Source organism: Kockovaella imperatae (assembly GCF_002102565.1).
Source record: "Kockovaella imperatae strain NRRL Y-17943 chromosome Unknown BD324scaffold_3, whole genome shotgun sequence".
In the NCBI taxonomy this organism is placed as follows: domain Eukaryota; kingdom Fungi; phylum Basidiomycota; class Tremellomycetes; order Tremellales; family Cuniculitremaceae; genus Kockovaella; species Kockovaella imperatae.
Window position 1 is genome coordinate 938,883 of NW_019028943.1, and position 18,317 is coordinate 957,199.

General features: G+C 52.4%; 10 protein-coding genes across 10 annotated transcripts; 3 read left to right on the forward strand and 7 right to left on the reverse strand.

Annotated features, from left to right (window-relative positions):
* Positions 1 to 453: 453 nt before the first annotated feature.
* BD324DRAFT_577319 (putative UDP-N-acetylglucosamine diphosphorylase) lies at positions 454 to 2,144 on the forward strand (the record flags this gene model as incomplete). Its single annotated transcript, XM_022013251.1, has 2 exons — positions 454 to 1,222; positions 1,264 to 2,144. The coding sequence occupies 2 exons, from the start codon at positions 454 to 456 to the stop codon at positions 2,142 to 2,144; spliced, it is 1,650 nt and encodes a 549-aa protein (XP_021873064.1).
* Positions 2,145 to 2,473: 329 nt separating this feature from the next.
* On the forward strand, positions 2,474 to 4,710 carry BD324DRAFT_649291 (hypothetical protein; the record flags this gene model as incomplete). The annotated part of the gene is made up of 3 exons (XM_022017965.1): positions 2,474 to 2,529; positions 2,577 to 3,382; positions 3,428 to 4,710. 3 exons carry the CDS (start codon positions 2,474 to 2,476, stop codon positions 4,708 to 4,710), a joined length of 2,145 nt encoding a protein of 714 aa, XP_021873065.1.
* Positions 4,711 to 4,741: 31 nt separating this feature from the next.
* On the reverse strand, positions 4,742 to 6,529 carry BD324DRAFT_576880 (hypothetical protein; the record flags this gene model as incomplete). The annotated part of the gene is made up of 4 exons (XM_022013222.1): positions 4,742 to 5,562; positions 5,607 to 5,990; positions 6,077 to 6,335; positions 6,407 to 6,529. 4 exons carry the CDS (start codon positions 6,527 to 6,529, stop codon positions 4,742 to 4,744), a joined length of 1,587 nt encoding a protein of 528 aa, XP_021873066.1.
* Positions 6,530 to 6,686: 157 nt separating this feature from the next.
* On the reverse strand, positions 6,687 to 8,631 carry BD324DRAFT_618837 (hypothetical protein). The gene is made up of 2 exons (XM_022015086.1): positions 7,310 to 8,631; positions 6,687 to 7,272 (listed from the first exon to the last, which is right to left on the reverse strand). Exons 1-2 carry the CDS (start codon positions 8,269 to 8,271, stop codon positions 6,711 to 6,713), a joined length of 1,524 nt encoding a protein of 507 aa, XP_021873067.1. The 5' UTR covers positions 8,272 to 8,631; the 3' UTR covers positions 6,687 to 6,710.
* A 123-nt stretch (positions 8,632 to 8,754) lies between these two features.
* On the reverse strand, positions 8,755 to 9,482 carry BD324DRAFT_649293 (ubiquitin-conjugating enzyme/RWD-like protein; the record flags this gene model as incomplete). Its single annotated transcript, XM_022017966.1, has 6 exons — positions 8,755 to 8,854; positions 8,891 to 8,970; positions 9,016 to 9,083; positions 9,123 to 9,237; positions 9,330 to 9,412; positions 9,473 to 9,482. The coding sequence occupies 6 exons, from the start codon at positions 9,480 to 9,482 to the stop codon at positions 8,755 to 8,757; spliced, it is 456 nt and encodes a 151-aa protein (XP_021873068.1).
* A 222-nt stretch (positions 9,483 to 9,704) lies between these two features.
* Positions 9,705 to 10,993, forward strand: BD324DRAFT_641364 (Prp18 domain-domain-containing protein; the record flags this gene model as incomplete). Its single annotated transcript, XM_022017418.1, has 5 exons — positions 9,705 to 9,914; positions 9,969 to 10,479; positions 10,519 to 10,616; positions 10,654 to 10,892; positions 10,933 to 10,993. The coding sequence occupies 5 exons, from the start codon at positions 9,705 to 9,707 to the stop codon at positions 10,991 to 10,993; spliced, it is 1,119 nt and encodes a 372-aa protein (XP_021873069.1).
* A 48-nt stretch (positions 10,994 to 11,041) lies between these two features.
* Positions 11,042 to 11,720, reverse strand: BD324DRAFT_317908 (hypothetical protein). The gene has a single exon (XM_022012469.1). It carries the CDS (start codon positions 11,588 to 11,590, stop codon positions 11,090 to 11,092), a length of 501 nt encoding a protein of 166 aa, XP_021873070.1. The 5' UTR covers positions 11,591 to 11,720; the 3' UTR covers positions 11,042 to 11,089.
* Positions 11,721 to 11,737: 17 nt separating this feature from the next.
* Positions 11,738 to 12,621, reverse strand: BD324DRAFT_618843 (hypothetical protein). The gene has a single exon (XM_022015087.1). It carries the CDS (start codon positions 12,387 to 12,389, stop codon positions 11,889 to 11,891), a length of 501 nt encoding a protein of 166 aa, XP_021873071.1. The 5' UTR covers positions 12,390 to 12,621; the 3' UTR covers positions 11,738 to 11,888.
* On the reverse strand, positions 12,530 to 13,551 carry BD324DRAFT_317910 (putative Golgi to vacuole transport-related protein). The gene is made up of 6 exons (XM_022012470.1): positions 13,483 to 13,551; positions 13,186 to 13,444; positions 13,095 to 13,146; positions 12,983 to 13,054; positions 12,870 to 12,945; positions 12,530 to 12,818 (listed from the first exon to the last, which is right to left on the reverse strand). Exons 1-6 carry the CDS (start codon positions 13,514 to 13,516, stop codon positions 12,670 to 12,672), a joined length of 642 nt encoding a protein of 213 aa, XP_021873072.1. The 5' UTR covers positions 13,517 to 13,551; the 3' UTR covers positions 12,530 to 12,669.
* Positions 13,552 to 13,588: 37 nt separating this feature from the next.
* On the reverse strand, positions 13,589 to 18,279 carry BD324DRAFT_598544 (cleavage and polyadenylation specific protein). Its single transcript, XM_022013891.1, has 16 exons — positions 17,921 to 18,279; positions 17,503 to 17,873; positions 16,753 to 17,465; positions 16,581 to 16,720; positions 16,317 to 16,547; positions 15,774 to 16,280; positions 15,250 to 15,738; positions 15,023 to 15,215; positions 14,896 to 14,986; positions 14,719 to 14,860; positions 14,537 to 14,683; positions 14,358 to 14,504; positions 14,175 to 14,322; positions 14,002 to 14,139; positions 13,836 to 13,965; positions 13,589 to 13,798 (listed from the first exon to the last, which is right to left on the reverse strand). The coding sequence occupies exons 1-16, from the start codon at positions 18,209 to 18,211 to the stop codon at positions 13,624 to 13,626; spliced, it is 4,053 nt and encodes a 1,350-aa protein (XP_021873073.1). The 5' UTR covers positions 18,212 to 18,279; the 3' UTR covers positions 13,589 to 13,623.
* Between the last annotated feature and the right edge of the window lie 38 nt (positions 18,280 to 18,317).

Here is an 18,317-nt window from a genome sequence, read left to right on the forward strand (position 1 = left end):
GCCTCCTTTATTTTCTCCGCCTCTCCGTCGACACGCCTACCATCACAAAAACGCACTGTTCCCGGTAGAACAACCTCATTATCATCATCATCATCATCCCCCTCGTCCTCCTCCTCTTTTGACATATCACCATCGTCTGTAGCCTCTATACATCTCCATCCCACATCCATCTACAGTGAGTCAAGTCGACCTTTTCCCGCTTCTTTTCAAAATCAACAAAACGTTTCTCCTCTCTCTCTCTCTCTGCTCTCTTTTTTTTTTGGTGTGTTGACCCACCAGGAATAGAATACATCCTTTTATCGAGTGTGATCCCTTGTCATAGATCGACTTCTAAAGAAGCACAGCTCAAGCCAGCCAGCCCTTCTTTGACTGCTCCTTTCATCGCGTGCTTCACTCATCCCGTTTCTACATAAGTCCCTTCGATCAACAACCACAACCAAGACATCATCCACCATGACATCCGCCGTTCTGACTCCCGCCGCCAATGGCCTCGGTATCAAGCAGAAACCCTACGGTACGCCTAACGGATTCGCTGATCTAGACAAGGCAGCCTCACACCTTCGAGCCCTCTACACCTCCGCAGGGCAAGAACACGTCTTCCACTTCTACGATTCCCTTTCGCCGCCTGAGCAAGCTGCTCTCTTGACTCAACTTGGAAGCATCGATATCAACCGAGTCAATCGGATTTATCGCAATGCCGTTGCGGCCGACCAAGCCATCACACCTCCTACGCATACCATCCCTCTTGACGATACCTTGGCTGTAGGTGGCAACATGATTGGTCGCTCGAGATCACCTTCACCGACCGGTTCATCCCCCCTCGACGAAGCTCAACCGCTTCCCCAAGCTGCAGTGGCCAGTATCATCGACAGCCCCGCCGAAGCCAGCAGATGGCGAGGAATCGGTCTGCAGGCAGTCGCTGACAATCAAGTCGCCGTTCTGCTCATGGCTGGAGGTCAGGGTACCCGATTAGGTTCCGCCCTTCCCAAGGGAATGTACGACATTTCATTGCCATCCGGAATGAGTCTGTTCGAGATTCAAGCGACTCGAATTAGACGACTTCAATCCGTCGCCGAGAAGGAATGTGGCAAACCCGTCGGAAGCGTCAAGATCAAGTGGTATGTCATGACCAGTGGTCCGACGCGAGAGGCCACCGTAGACTTTTTCGAAAAGCGCAACTTTTTCGGTCTGAGCAGAGACAATGTCATCTTCTTTGAGCAAGGTGAGCATGCAGAAAGATGGGATATCACTGACAATAAAAAGGCACCCTTCCCGCTCTTTCTGACGACGGCAAGCTCCTCCTCTCCTCCAAATCGTCTGTCGCCGTGGCTCCCGATGGCAATGGCGGTCTCTACGCCGCTCTTCGTCGACCGTACTCCCCTCACTCTAGCCGCACCGTCCTCTCCGACATCAAGGACAACAACATTCAATACATTCACGCATACTGCGTCGACAACTGCCTCGTCAAGGTAGCCGATCCAGTCTTCATTGGCGCATGCATCGCTCGACATGCCGCTGCCGGAGCGAAAGTGGTACGCAAACTCGAGCCCACAGAGTCCGTCGGCGTCTTGGCGAAAAAGGGCGATGCGTATGCCGTCGTCGAATACTCTGAACTGAGCAAGGAGAAAGCAGCCATGAGGACCGACGATGGCAATCTGGCGTTCTGGGCGGCCAACATTGTCAGTCATTTCTGGACCACTTCATTCCTGGAGACCGTCGAAGCTATGGAAGCAAAGATGCCATTCCACATTGCGAGGAAAAAGATCCCTACCATTGATCTCGACACTGGAGCGCCTATCAAGCCAGACTCGCCCAATGGCATGAAGCTGGAAATGTTCGTCTTTGACGTCTTCCCCTATACCAGATCCCTCTGCGCGTTGGAGGTCCTTCGAGCGGAAGAATTCTCTCCGTTGAAGAACGCCCCAGGTTCTAAGGCCGATTGCCCAGAGACGTCACGCAGAGATATCCTGGCTCAACAGAAACGATGGTTGATCGCTGCTGGTGCAGAGGTCCCCGATGGAGTCGAGATTGAGGTGACTCCCAATGTCACGTATGCCGGAGAAGGACTGGATTTCGTCAAGGGCAAGAAGCTAAAGTCGGGAGTTTTGAACTCAGAATCAGACTTGGCGAGCGTATTGGCGTGAAAGGGGAAGAACAAGCATGGACAATCAAGAACCCCTGGGCCCCTGCGCCTTTTGCAATGATTAACGACCTACATGTGACGAAATCCTTTCCCCCCCCCTGCTTTTGACACTGCTGTCAACTCCTCTGTCCCTCATTCTCGTCCTCCCTCTTTAATATACATACTTCTGCATATCGCTCTCTGAGACTCCCCTATTACTGTACATAGCCGTAGACTTGTTATGTGTGTGATTATCTTTGCATGGACATTTTGGTATCGACGCGACGGATTTTCTGAAATCTTCAATGTTTAACGCGCGCTCGTTTGGGCTGTGCGATGTATTAACCAGCGATGGACGACTGGGTCAAGTCCTCTGTGGGTGGTGAAAAGACTGACCAGTCATTCAGGTGGGTAGTGTACATCTCCGATAACATGTGTACTGACCTGTATGCAGCGGCAAGCCCCTCAACCCCAGCTGGGTGTACCAACCTCTGCCCCTGTCGCAGGTATCTCCCGATTGCAGTTCGCTACCTGGTCCTCCTGGTCATTTACGATCCCTTCAATCATGTTGTCTATCTAGTATCTCTTCAAACGTCCATCTGTTCAGCCCAGAATCATTCAGTACCTTGCCTACAACGCTCAAACGGAAGATCTTGCATCGAGTAATATCTGATAGAGGTTACGACTTCAGGCCTACGCCGAGGGATACAGATACAGAGACTGACGAGAGTATAGTGGAAGACGATGGACCAAGTCATGATGCGAGACCAGACGCCGCTACCTTGTGGTCTTACTCCGTCACTGTGGACCCAGAACTTCATCTCCCTAATGCGCAAATTCACAACCTTTCAACAGACCATATCCTATCAACTCGGATCGACAACCTCCTAGCCGATATCTCGCGTGCAGGGCACACTCAAAGTCATCAGCATCCTCTGATTGAAGTTCCAAAGATGTTCCGATTCCTCTCCCGGGGCCATTTTTCGCTCCTCACCACGCTGCACATCGATGGCGTTCAAGCCAAAATGGATGACTCGACCCTTCAGCATCTTCGTTGGTGTCCTCATTTAACGTTACTTTGGACCAAGAACTGCGATATCTCAGATTACGGCCTGAGGCTTCTCGCTAGCTCGCTCGAGCTGTCTAAAGAGACTGATCGTGGTCCTAGACGACTTCGCGGGTGGTTCATGCAGGGATGTCGAAAGGTTTCCGACGCTGCGCTCAAGACATTGGCAAGGTGGCCCGGGCTGGTCGTATTGGGTAAGCATATCGCTGAGAATCCAGTGCTGATCATCATCCTCGCAGACGTCCGAGATACATCCTGTACCTCTGCGTCTCGTCAAATTGTCAACACACAATACCGTCGATTCTTCCCTCAACACGCTCGCGATTTTCAACCTTGTACACCTGGACTCAAAGCCATCTTCTCATCACGCTCCGATCCGGCTCAGATCCTTGACGCTCTTTGCTCGACACTGGTCAAGCCGTCTGTCACGGATCCCTCGAGCTGCTCCCGCTGGTGGCTCGGTCTCCACGTCGTCTCATCCTCTCAACCTCTTAGACCCGAATGGTTACCGGATCCACGCGTGGATGAACACGTCCCGACGGCGAGCTCTTCTCAATCACGTACTTACAGAGGGGACGGTATCGGTCAAATATATGGTAAACATGTCTACCACGTCGAAGACAAGGCTCAGACTTATCGAGCCAATCTTCAAACGGCCATGCGGCTCCAATACGAGGACGAGGGTCTCAGTAAGCGTGAGAAACCGTGGTGGGAAGTTTTAGCCGGTGCGAAGCGGAAAAGCAAATGGGAGCAATGGGACGATAAGAAGAAGCCTCAGAAACTTTTGAAAGGCTTCAAAATGCCCAAAGGTGGCAGAGCATGGGACGAAGCGAGTCGTGTAGCCATTGCCAGAGGTCAGATACCAGGTGGTTTGGCCGCCAACTCGGATGACAAGAGCCGAGCGTTCGTCACGGGCAACGGTAGCGCCACTTGGAAGCGAGATCATGATCCTGAACTCATTGAGGGAGACGAAGCATTGATGCTTGTCAGGATGGTCGATGACTCTTGGGAGAGTCTAGAATGGACAAAGGCGAGGGTGAGCAGTGTCGCCGGACCCTCAACGCCCGCATTGAGAACGAAGCGGATGGAAGCGGACTCATCGATAGTGTACACTGGATCGCAGGTCTCGTCTGGACCTCCTTCGGCTCAACCTCTTCGAACGGGTTTCTTTGCTCCGTCTCAGAGTCAATCACCGCGGATCTCTTGCTCGCAAATGCCTACGCAGTATTCATCTGCCGGTGCCGTCAACCCTTTCCGCAAGGCACCAAAGGACCACCCCGGTATTCGGCCGATGACTGAAGCCCGCAAGTTCACCGACTACACCGTCCAACTCATGTCCAGCTCTGACCTCTCAAGCGATCCGATCGGTCCACTCTCCTCATCTCCACCCAATATCAAGTTGGATCCTGACGACCTGTCATTCGGCAACGCCCCTGTCAAACGTTGTTTTGGAGGCGCCAACAGCCTAGACGAACCTAAAAAACGTCGAGGAATGAAGATGTTTAGCGGACGAGTTGTTTGATGAAAGACGCCGTGCATGTATCTTGATGCCCTTATTCGATGACCTCTTCATCTTCACTATCTTCCCCATTCAACGCCTTCACCTCCTCATCTCCCCAATTTCCACCATCCAATTTCTCAGCGAACAATGCACCTCCAGCCGCTGTAACATTGTTCCAAATCGCTTCACCACCTTCTTCGACTCTTTCGATCTCTTTTCGAGGATACGCTGTGACAATTCGAAAGTCGAACGAAGGTTCGTATCCTTCCGGCGGGCTCTCTGGATCTTCTTCTGGCACGTCTGAAGGCGGGATGAGTAGCGTCTCCGCGAGGATGAACAAGGGCATAGTCGAAGGACCGGGTTGGAATTGTCGAATGACCCTCTCAGACGATATAGGTGTGCGGAGAGCGACTCGGATGGACCCCTCGGATCGTGGTAACAGGTGTTTCCTAGCGTATCTCCTCCACTGTCTCCTCTTCTCGACCTGCGAAGCTTTTTCAGCTAGTTCTCTCGCTTCGCGCTCCTTTGTCAAGCGTTCAGCTTGTTCTGCCTGTCTCTGAGCCTGGAGCCTTTCCCGATCCTTCCGTTCGGCCGCTTTGAATGCTCGATCCTGCTCTTCTCTCAAATGTCGAGCTTCCTCGAGCGTCAGCCGCTCGCGTTTCAGTCGAGCGAGGAAAGGACCGGTACGCGGGAGAATGGAATTGGTGAGCGTCTGAACGATTGACGAGGCGGATGTGGTGGTACTAGGTGGACCTGACAATGTCGAAAGTACGGATAGGCGAGGCGAGGCTGTAGAATTAGACGTGGGTGATGCAGGTAATAGGGAAACGTATGTGAGAGAGGGATACGTCGTAACGAGGAGCGTTTGAGACACTAGATAAAGGTATCAGTATGACCTCTGCTGAAATCTAGCTCACCCTGATATCCCTCTCTTGATCTAATATCCGCCGCCCAGACCATGATGTCTTTATCTTTCAGCGTCCTGACCAGATCCGAATCAATCAAAACATCCCTCTTAAATTCTTCATCATCTTCGTGTTCTCCACACATCAACACCACCAGTCCGACTTTGCCTTGTTTCCTCACTTGCGAGAGGAATTCACGGTACGGTCCAGCGTAGAAATCGGGCAACGTGCGATTCGCAGCTGAAGCGCCAGTATACACTTCAAGATCGCGGATGAATGCGAGACTTTCAGCTGTCGGATCAAGAGCTCGATGAGTTGTCGATCCTGTAGGTCGAGCAGGCGGTAAGAGAGCTCTCGGGAAATGCGGTAGGAAAGAGAGCGGTATGAAAGTACGGACTGATACGAGAGAGAGAGAGAGAGAGACAAAGAGAGAGTGTCAGGTCGACTTTCCGTATCCCATGGATCAGTGTCATGAGACTCACTGAAAAAGTACCATGTTCCAGTGAATACAGACCACACTAGACGTATAGGAAAGGTTATGAATCCCCAAAGACCTACTCCGCTCGTCCCGCTCCCCGAGAGAGATCGGCTTGCAGGTCGACGCCTGGATCTAGGTTGAAGATCAGGGTATGCCATAGAATCATCCACTTCCATAGGCTCGTATGTCGGCGGGGAAGGTCGAGACGGACCAGCAGAAGAGCCTTGATCATCTGCAGAAGCGAATATGAGCTCGACAGTGCGCTGAAAATAAGCCAATGCAAAACATTCAGCTGCGATGATGACAGACGAGAGTCCAAAATTGTGCAGCTCACCTGCACGTCCCATCCGTTTTCTCTTAAAAGTCGCTCGTCTCGCTCGCGAGAAGGGGCCGATTGAGAATCCGTCACCGCCCATAGTTGCTCTAGAGCATCCTGCTGACTAGCCGAGAGCGACATCGGAGCTCTATAACGCCTGAGAAGACGGCTCAGCGGCTCGGTCGAACGACCAAAATAGGAAGAAGAAATGTGGACAAAGGGTAAGGGTGGTCCGTGTTGTCATCCGGTATCGGGCATTTCAAAGCAACCGGGGCACAATTGCTTCGACGTGGCATTGCCACCCTGGCATTTCTGCATTCATTCATATGTACCCTTCACCGCCTCTACGGACCATGGATCTCTCCCTCCTCCATCCAATCTCGTCTGCCAGTCCAATCATTCCGAGCCATCTGCATTCGACCTCGAGCGCTTCTCTCTGCTCGTCTGACGCCTCGAATGTGCCCCCCACTAATCTCGCCACGAGCAAATGGTATACATTGGCATCGCGCATCAACAATACGGTCAATTGAGTGATCGTGCCACCGCCGTCCAGAAGCTTCGCTTCGATTTTGAGATTCTGTCCCTTTCGTCTTGCGCCAAGGGACGTTTGGGGAGACAATAGGGCGGATGAAGGTGATGGGTAAGGGTCGAGCTGAGTGTACTGATTCTTGACAGCTCTCTTTTTCTCTCCTGGGAGCGTGACTATTTTTGGGGTCGGACGGCTCTGAGAGAGCTTCTTTGCCAGGTCGGGAGGGAGATTCGGCAGAGGTGGCAGCGGAGGGAACTCGTATTCTGACATTTGACGATTGACAGATAGAGGCAGAGGAAGATCCATGAAATGAGCTTGAGACGGTGACATGTAGATTGACTTCATGTACTCGTCCCTGATCATTAGCGAGGCACCCTTCCCTAGAGGCTCACCTCAAGAGGGTATCTAAATCAAACTCCGATTCCAGATCGCTCTCTGAAGCACTACTGCCATCCGTCATACTTGGCTTATCGGACATGCCACTTTCTCTCCGGGTGTCCACATAGTCCGAAACAAACTCCGCCAGTTGGCCTCCGGCTTCCCTCAAGATATGCCACGGTAGCGTCACATGAGTGTTTCTCGGCGGCATGCTCGAGAATCCAAATTGGAGCGTGATCAGTATCTCAGACTTTGCCGTAGGAGCTGGTCGGACAAACTTGGAGATGAGACTCGCTTTGAAAGGCGTAGATGGTGAACGTCGAGGAGGCTTGACTGTGGACCGTCTAGCATCTCTCATCTGCTTCTCCGAGAAACACTGGCTCTGTCGGCGGTTCTCAAATCCTGTGGCTGGTCCGACTGCATCAGACCTCCGATCCGGAGAGTCGAAAGGCTCCATGCCTTGTGGATACCATCCGCCAAGGCTAGGCTGCGATCGGAGATGTTTCAACTCGGGTAATTTCGGGGTTGAGGCCTTTGTACTCATCGAGTGAAGGCTCAACTTTGCCTTGAGAGTTTGCCGCCTGTCGGAAGGGCTCGGGTCTTCCGATGACGACTGCGACCACCTCGACTGAGAGTGGGAGATCTGAGCAAGACTTTTGCTCGAAGTCTTGTTTCGCAGGGGTGGTCGTAGGTCCCGCATTGCATCTAGAGGCGTCTTGACTATTTGAGCACCATTGCCTAGACTGCTTGTACTGGAAGACTGGCTAAGCGTCGGTGTATGGCCTTTCCGATAGTGTGATAGTGGAGGAGAGGTTGGATCAAAGGTGTCTGACGAGGGGATTGTGACTGGAAGACAGGGAACCGGTGGCGCAGTGTCAAAGTGGTGGAAGAGTTTGGTCGGAGTGAAAGACGCAAACAGTCTCCGAGGGGACTTTGGAGCTTTCATATCGGGCAGGACGGAGAGACCCTGCTGCATGATAGCGATAGAAGCGGGAGTGAAATGCCAGAGTGTTTTCTGGTCAGAAGGTGAGCGTTAGATGTCAAACAGAGACTACATTGAGTGGCCTATCAGTAGAGCATTACTCCTTTGATGAGCCAGAGCTGGACCAAAGCAGCGAGACGAGTCTTTAAGGGGTCGACAGTAGATGATTCGTGTTTCATGATGACGGCGGCGTGGAGCTTGAGCAAGAAAGGAGTTTCTGACCCCAGTGAATGATGGCGTTAGAGAACAAAGGAGCAAAGGTAACCTTGTTGGCCTACCTAAAGTTTGGGTGAGATCAACAGGTACCTTTGGACATCAGTATTAACTCAGAAGGGGTCTCTAGATCGGAAAGCTGTGTGATGATATGTGGTTCATGCCTGTCGCAACTCCTGCCCTCCCTCCTAGAATGAAAATTGTATGTCGGGCTTGTAGAGGTATCAAATCCTGCTTCCAAGGATATAGCTCTCCAGGGCTACATCACTTGCGTTGTTTGGCTAGTTTGGCGAGATCAAGCGGTGGGAATTCTGAAAACTCGGGAGGTTGAGGTTGTTTACGGTTCGCAGGAGATGCCATGTCGCTTCATATCAGCTCTGGATGTATCGTTCAAGCTCACCGTCGCAACTCTACCAAGACTGTCTCTAGGGTAAAGTCTCGCTTCCAGGAACTGATAGATGCGACTCGAGAAAAGTTGACCTGGTCACGCGAGTCAGCCTTGCGAAATCGCCTCCCTTGACTCACCAGTCCGTTGGTCTGATCAACACATGGAAGGTTAATCTTGCTTTCAAACTTGACGATAGGAGGGGTGTCTGGTTATATGAGTTGAAATATCAAGTCACGGGGCTCACCAGGATACGTATCGCCGCAGTAGATGCTCAAGCTGAATATACGGTTCTCGTAGGCGGAATGGGGTGGTCCCAGAATCGTCCCGTTCCACCCGTACATGGCAATATCATCGGGATCCTGTAATGTAGATCAGCCCAGAGTTCGTTTTGACTCTCGCGATGGAGGTCCTCTGACTCGCGTTTCGCCTCCCATCGTGAAGATCAACGCACCTTCAAACCATAACTGCAACTTCCATCACCGATACCTTTCTCGCCATGCTCCAACTCAGACAGAAGCCGGAAGCTCCTTGGGACTGCCCAGTGATTCAGTACAGCCTATTCGACCGGATTGCTCCATTCATGACCAGACTCACTCTTGGCCATGGCTAACCCGCAGATGAAGATAGGTGCGATAGACAGATGAAAGGATGAACGCATGCCGCAAGGCTTGAAGGCGTAGTGATAAGCTAATAAATTGCAAGGTTGCGTCATTACGTCAACTTTTACAAAATCCACGTCAATCAGTTGATCGTCCATCTGGCCAACTGGCCAACTGCCTTCACGGAATTCTGGCGAGTAATTTTTTGGCCAGACCTCGTACCCACGATGGACGGACTACTCGCGGAGATCAACAACAAGCGCAAGACTTTAGAGGTAGATGTAGGAGAATCCAGTGCGGATGGTGCGCGAAAGTACATGCGTCGAGCCGAGGTGGAAGCAGCTCGAGAAGCAGAGGCGAGGAGAAAACGCGAAGAGGCAGCCAAAGCGAAGGAAAATGCAAAGAGCGCTAACCGAGCAGCGAGGATGCGCGAAGAGGTGAGTGACAGGTCTGGGCAGTAGCTCATTGTACGTCAGGCCGAGGGAGCCAAGAAAGCATCGCTGGCTCGGCTAGCGTCCCCTGGATCTGGTCGTGATACACCCAATGCGAGAGATTCGCCGGCGCCGGGGACAGAGAAAGAAGGATTCAACATCTCTCCAGAGGAAGCTGTGAGGCGTCTGCGAGCCAAAGGTCAACCGATACGGCTATTTGGAGAGACAGACAAGGATAGAAGATTAAGATTGAGAGCTTTGGAACTGTTGGAAGAACGAGGCGAACATCCTGGTTTGAACGACTTTCGCAAAACCTTTGCGGACCTCGAGAGCGCAGCGGATGAGAAGGAGGCGGGTCGATTGGCGCGAGAGAGTCATCGTAAAGCTCAGGATGGAGGCAAGGAGGATGAAGCACCTGTTGAGGAGAAGAAGAGCAAGAGTGAACGAGTGGACGTTGGCGTTTTGGATCTGTCACTGGTCAAGACGGATCCCAATAAGCTATATCCCATCATATACCACGCTATCAAGAATGTCTTGAAGGAGTGGGAGGAGTGGATGGATGCCAGGCCAGGTGAGCGATTCTTCGTGAACTGGAGCTAATTCATACCAGATGAGGTAAAACAGACAATGCAAGGCAAACTTGCGGCGGCAACTCAAGTATCATCAGCTCAAAACCTCAAGCCGCTGTTCCGACAGCTCCGGTCGAGAGTGAGCTCGTCGACATGAATCCGTCTGACCCACCTAGGATATGGCAGCCGACGTCTTGAGGAATCTGTCCGAAATCGTCCACTTCATGCAGACTCGACAATACTCGAAAGCAAACGACGCATATTTGCGCATGTCCATCGGCAACGCAGCCTGGCCCATTGGAGTTACGTCCGTTGGTATTCACGAGCGTTCGGCGCGAGAAAAGATTGGTCAGGACAATATTGCCCACGTTCTGAACGATGAAGTGTCAAGAAAGTGGATTCAGGCGATCAAGCGGTGCGTCCCGGTGCCGGCACGTCAAGACTGACGAGCACAGCTTACTGACATTCTCTCAAACGGTCCGGCCGCCGGATCTCGCTGCCCAGCTCATGGGTTAGATAAAGCGCCGGGCTCTGCCTCAGGAGCTTGGACGACCTTCGATGAAAGTCGCAAAGAGGACTCATGCATCTCCGGCGTCCGAGATTTTGATACGCTCAAGAAGCTGGGGTCTGATATCTGACTGCTGCCGCTAACGTATCTGCCGATATCGTGCGCAGCTTCTGCTTAATATCATACTCACCCCTAGGCCTGGAGAGTACCCAAATCGCATCAATCCCACCAGGACCAACCGAGACTTCAGCACTGGCAAGCCAGGGCTCCTCGGGCAGCGGGTATGCCTGGCTCATCCTGCTGAATCGATCTACAAGTGCATCGATGTCCGTCGAGACGAGGCTGATGTAAGCCTCCAATTCTGAAGGAGTTCGCGCTTGGAGTGATCGACCGGTGAGGTATCCAAGCCGCGCGATCAGTGAAAGGACCTGTTGCTCAGAGTTTGCTGCAGTAGCTGTCGGAAACGCTTTCGAATCTTTCTGATCGCTGAAGAGGACCTTTTCAAAAGAGGGAAATCTCATGCAGAGCCATACTGCACGCGCGTCCAAACCGCTCTTACAGGAATTCTTTGTTGCGTCAGACGAGTCGACTTGTTGGCTGTCCATGACTGCCTAGTGGCGAGGATGATGCCATGCGAAGGCTTCGCAGTTATGTCTTATGAGGGAATGGGGAAATGAACCCACTCAATCAGTACATCTTAATGATCCTTTGTCATCTAGCGGGATTGCATGAGCGTTATGGACTCCTGCATGGGGTAATCGATTGGGATGGGATTAGTGCCGCATCTCTTGTCTCGGAAGAACACCCTCTCCAGTCATTGCTCCACCGTGATTCTCGGACAGTCTCGTTGTCCAGGTATAGGCTTCACTCCTACGCCGTCTGCTGAATCGAACGTCTCGAGACTCAGATTCCTGATTGATTTTGCGTACTACCTTCACTCGCCGAGGTCGCCTGTCGGACCTCTGCATCGGGTACAGTGCGGAATCTCTGCTTGAAGCTCGTCTTGCCTTTAGACAATGTCCACTCGACGTCGATGTTGCCACCTTCCTGATTTACAGAGACCTTCGGAGCTCCCCAATCGCCCTGCTCCCTGCAGAGTGATCCATTCGAATTGGTGACCTGTCGAACAGCTGCAAATATATCATCTACCACAAGGCTCATATACGCCTGAGCGTACGAATCGTTCTTGCCCAGGGACTCTGCTGTTTGAATGATGTACGGGATGATGACGGACTCTGCCCTGCTCCAGATCTCATCGGCGGATTCGGATAAGGATCCTCCAGAGAGGACAGAGCCGATGGAAGGGATACTTGTATTTCTGAGCCATTCAGCGCGAGCGTCCCTCATTCTAGCTGTAGTGTCAGAAGGACTCTGATCGCAGTTGATGTTGCTGGAGGTTTGCATGTAGTATCCGCTGATAAACGTTCATCCTCTTTATACAAGACGGCTCCAGTGAAGAAGGCCGCAGGGTTGATCAGTGAAGGCGAAAGCTCGTACAATCTTCTTGACCTTCCTTTCTTGACGCTTTGCTTTCTCTGGAGTTAGCATTGATGAGCGTTATCAATCCCGCCCCAAGATTGCAGGAGGAAGATCCGACGGGAGTGTGAGCCCAAGATCTTCAACTTGATTGTCTTTTGCCCGACCATGCGAATTGCAACTGGTTTCTCACTCCATTCATACAACTTTACACTCCCATGGCGGCGAGCCAACGCCGCGGCCCATCGCCTGGACCGCTCCCACGACCGGGTCTTGAACCCGGAGCGGAGAGCAAAGTGGGAATGATTGGATTGGCCGAAGCCGCCGAGGCCTTTCGATTGCTCGCTCCGGACCGGACTGGGTGCAGGTCCTCAGCCGCGCACGAGAAGGTGTCCCCTCAAGACTCACCGCATAGCGAAATCTCGTTGATGTTCGTCTCGAGTACCAGTCCACCTTGTATGATCTCTGACAGAACGTGATGCACCTGCTGTCAGCAACCCTTCCACCTGTGAGCGGCCCACCTCGTCAAAGTGGAAAATGAGATCAAGTTCACAGACGCTCTCGAATGATCTGTCTAGAGACTCGACAAAGACCTAGGTGCACGTCAGAGCGAATCAAAACATGAGAGCTCACCTGTATCAAGTCAAGAATCCCCAGCTCTGACTCCGCGCCGTCCACAACAAATCTAACAGGTCAGGAAGAGTTCCTGAAATGGAGAACTCACACAAAGTAGAGCGTTGCATAGTGCCTATAGATGACTCGGGTGTCATCATCCTCTGCTCTGTCTTTGCCCTTCCATCGGTCATTGGTCGATGTTGCTTTAGGCCTCAGATTCGTAGGGAGGGGAAAGACGAGATCAGGTGCGTCGAGAAAGTTGCAGACTCCGGCTGGTCTGTCCGAGATGAGGGAAAAGATCTGAGCGATTAGGGATTGCTGTACGAGCGGAGGGATAGGGGTATAGAATATAGACAGCCGAGGCTTGCCTACAAGGGATGAGCGAGATCACCCCGAAGGACCTCACCATGCGTATTGAAGATGAGCACTGCGTGAATCATGGTCGGTCAAGTGTCAATGGAGAAATGACGATCTCCCCCCCCCCCCCCCCCTGCGTCACTAATTTTATGATTACCGGGAAAACAACAAGAATGCATTTATTACATGTCTACCAGAAGCCTCCTATGGCTTGTAGATCACTATCCACAGTCAACTCGTCCGTACCAATCTGGCGCAGCATCTCCTGTTGTCGCTTCACTGGCTGTAATGCGAAATGACTCAGCAGATTACCATCGAGAATGCCTTTCGTAAGGGGCTTGGGCACCAGGTCATTCTTGACCGTCCTGAGCGGTCAGAGGCGTTGCAGAAGAACCTCCTCACCTGAACGTCCTCGGATTGAGTCCGGCAACATGCAGTGCATTCCTCACCAGCTGATCTGATACCAGCTGAAGTCGCTTGTATCGAGCCTCCTTGACCGAAACGACCGTTGTCAAGCTCCCATCGGCCGTGGCTGTTGTCAGCCAGTGATGGAAAGGGCAAGCCTCACCATAGACGATCTGCGTCTGCGGCGCGAACATCTCTTCGGGCGACTTGCGCCTAGCTATGGATTTTGACGCAGTGATCGGCGATCCGACGTGATATTCCGTTCTGAGTAGCAGTTTCTCCCCGTTCAATGACTCCGAATCTAACCATCAGCTTGACCAACAAAAGAGGACGCACCGTTCGGGTCGAACTCGAGCATTCGCATGTTGCCCTGTCGATCAACAGTGACGAATGCCATCCGACGCTCATGCACCAGGAACTCAGAGGAAACAAGTGAGACGTCCGACAGGTCTTTCGAGATGTGCGTAAAGCGATATGGATCTTCCTGCATGATTAGTAATGAATGCGACAATGACCTACGTTCAGCGAGACGAGCCAGACTGATTTGACGAGATCGCTGATGAGGATGAAATTCTTGAAGACTCTGATCGATGTGACGTAAAAGTTGACGTCAAGGAAGGCCAAACCCATAAGCTGTCGATCATAGTCGAGACCCTTGGCGTACATCTGGAGTCAGCCGAGTCGCAAGAGGATCTCACTTTCGGCCCGTTAGAATTCAGCAGATAGCCGTTGATGTTGTTGATGGAGCTGACGGGGTTGCGAGCTGGGTCCTTGGCCCTTTTCACGAGCTGCCAAGAGGTCTTGCCCCCTTCAGAGACAATTTCGACGACTTCAAAGACGTAGAGCTGATGTCAGCCATGGTCAAATGAACAGTGCCTACATTGCCCCTAGTGGCTCTGTCCTCGCCAAAGTCAAAGCCTGTACCAACAGCGATGAAGTCTCGGTATCCAGTAGGGACACTGCTAGATTCGAGAATGACGCTCTGCATACAGAGCACCTGCTCGTTCTGGTCAAAGTCGTGGCTAGGCATCAGCTTGGGCATGTGTTGGGATCCTACCCGTCAATGACGCGCCATGGATCAGAGCCCGCTGAGAAGAGCTCGAGAGTGGATCTCTCGTTAGTGGGCGGGAGCAGTCTCTCGTCGGAATCTATCATCAGCCAAGAGTCAATTGCTGGGCACCCACTTTCTGGTCCGACCTGAATCTCTCCCTCCTCGTCATAAGCTTGGAATGGGACGGCGATGGCGGCCGACGCCACGTAATGGGCGGATAGCGGATCAAATGCGATATTGGTGTAATTGCGTTCCATGACGTGTCGGTCGCAGGGGATAGTGAAGTCGGTATTGAGTGTAGGGGGAAAGTAGCAGATGAAAGACCCCTGAATTTAGTTCTTGGCGTAAGGGTACACTCACATCCTCGATGCGCATGAAGTATTCTCCCGTTCCGCCTAGGTGAGTTGTTTTGCCAAACGCCACAGCGGCCTGTTTCAGACCGAACGAGCGTATGGGATGAGCATCCGATGACAAGACCCAATGAGGCTTTTCGCCAGTGATGAAGAGACCGGTGTAGCCCTCAATATTGGTGAACGGGACGAGGGTGGAAGTGGGTGGCAGGACCTGAGTATGGACGCGGCGGAACCGGACGGCTAGAGATCGCCTGGATTGTAATGAGGAGTCGACGGTGAATCGAGGTTGGGCTTCATAGATGTTCAGTTTACCAGAGGAGAAGAGGATGGTGACGTGTGGGCGGGGATTTTCTTTGCCGATAGGATGGAACAGGAACTGCCTCACGGTGTCCGGAAGGTCGGACGGTGTGCCAGTGTAGTCATCCGTGAAGCTCGGTTCAGAATTGCAGACGCCTTCAGATTCAAGCACGACTTGAAGGTCGGGCAGAGACCGAATCTGCGGGTCAGTGATGGTCATTCTACAGTGCTTACCTGGACGACACCATTGGCGATGGAAGCCAACCATTTCGTTCCCTTCATTTGCTCCATGCTTGAGTCCTCGGCGATTGCCGGCTTCTCCTGCTGGAGCTCTTTGATCTGTTGCTGCGTAAGCTGCATCCGGGTTGCTCGTATTCGGTTCGGAGCGCTAGCACCGGCTTCGAAAGTACGGTAGATCCCAGATACGTCTGAAAAGACTTCGACACCTTGACAAGGGTCAAGGGGAGTCTCGGAAACCTGGCGCGTTGTCCCGTCGCCAACGAATAGTGAGGATGTGCCGTCTGTCTGGCGAACGACAATATAGGGGTCCGATATACTGGCTGAGGCAAAGGCACCTTGAGATACCACTTGCTGCAGTTTACCATCCGAGTCGAGAAGGGTGACTTGCGACGGCGAGACATGTACGACACATGATCTTCCGAAGAACGGAGCCGCGGCAAGGGTGATGCTTCCAATTCGCCCGATCTGCTCGGGAGTTGCTCTAGTGGATAGAGCGAATATCTGACCGTCAGTAATGTGTCCCTTTTCTCAACTCACTCTCGTTTGGGTCGCTTCAGAACTGAAAAGAAGTGTCGTTCGCTCGGCATCGGGTATATCCTTGAGTTTCTGCACAGACTGCCGTTGGATTGGAAGGAACCAGGCCGCTTCCGTATTGACTAGTTCGTTGAACCGGCGACGTTTGGTGATGGGAATACCGCGACGAAAGACATTAAATGTGGATCGCTTGGTCCCACCGCCGATGGTCACCAGCTGAGGATACGTCCGGACCTTTCATCAGCAACGCGGCGGAAGAGTACCTACCCCTTGATCTGTCACGGCTATGCCGAATTCCATGTCGATGATCTTACCAACCCCCGCAAGAACATCGTACGTAGATACATGTATTCGAGCCGGGCCGGACGGCACTTCCTTGACGGAGTCGGTCATTTCACCATAGAGATCTATTGTCAGCGTAAGCGCCGTAGTACCTCACCTTCATCCCAATCGACATCCATGTCGGTCTTGGTCTCTTCCACTCGAATCATCTTCCGGATCGCCTCGACCTTTGCCAAGAGAGAATCACCTTCCGCACAACCGACAAAGACTGCCTTGTCTCCAGCGACCACGATGCTCGACGGTGGAGGCACCTCGCTGCATTGTTCGTCGACTTTGATCGTACCTACAGCCCTTCCATCCATCTCGAATCGGACTTGATGGGCATCACCATTATGCAGCACCAGCAACATGTCATGGTCAGTGACGAAGACGCATTTTGATCCTTCGAGGCTGAGTTTTCTCTCCTCGCTCGATCTGTCCGCCTTGAGCGCTGTCGTATAGCTCCACCAAGCATTGACACCAGCGCTGGTGATCCTTCCAGATTGATCAATGTGGATGATTCCCGTGCAAGTGACAAGAACGACACCCCCGATTGGACAGGCAACCAGGTAAAGACTGTCGGCAGGTAGGCCAGTGACAGAAGTCAAGAGAGGATAGGATGAGCCGGAGGAAAGGTCGATGGTGCGGATTTCAAGTACGAATGTATCTCTGGCCGTCTTATAACGACCCGACCAGGTCTGAACTGGAGAGTAAAGGAGGGCGAGGGTTGGAGAGTGGAATCCAGGAAGGAAGAGGAGGTCCTGAAGATTCTTGAGAGAAGGCGATACGTCCCGCAGGGATAGAACGAAGGATGGGAAATATGGCACGTCCCTAATCATCAGCTGTATGGCTCCTCTTGATGACTCACCTTGTGTCTAACGGGTCGAGATCTGATTGTTCCTGGGTAAGGGGGAGTACCGCCAGGGAATCTTCCGGCAGGGTTAAGACCGCCAACCGAGATAAAGGGTCGCTTCGAAGAAGGGGCACGTAACTTTGAAGATCCCCATTGACCATCTGCGAGCATCGCTCGTACGTATGCAACGAGACTGTGGCTATGTCCCCACGAGACCATTCCAGCAATACCATTTTGGCGTCCTTGAACGAGACGAGCAATCTGTCCAATCCGTCGGCACTAGATTCAATGGTTCGCAAGGCAGCCAGACCTGTGACGGTTCCATGGACCTGATGTCGAGTGAGGAGGTGTAACTTTCGCGTCGTCTCATACTGCACAGGCGCTCTCTGAACAACATAATGAGCATGCATAAAAATATACCTTTGATTCTCACTTCAGAAGGACCAGTGTCAAAGTAATCTTCGTCCTCAACTTTGAGCTCTCCCGGCTCAGCTTCATCATGCACTCCATTGACCGCCGGTAGCGGTCTCTGGCTCTCTCTGATCTCGAAAACTCGCAAGTCTTCTCCTCCAGCTACTATGAGATTACCGACTACCTTGATTTCAGGTGCGGAGGAGTCATGAGAGGCGGGTAGCGGGTAGATGGTAGAAGGGGTAAAATTGGGAAGATAGAGTGAGTGATGGACAGCAGATGGAGGCAGCAGGGTCGAGTGAAGGGCGTGCATGATGAAATACCTGAGACTCGCCAGCAGCGTCCCACCACTGACCGCTGATGATGATAATGCTGCCTAGCTGATTCTGTCAAAGAATTCAGTCGCGGCTGCGCTGAGA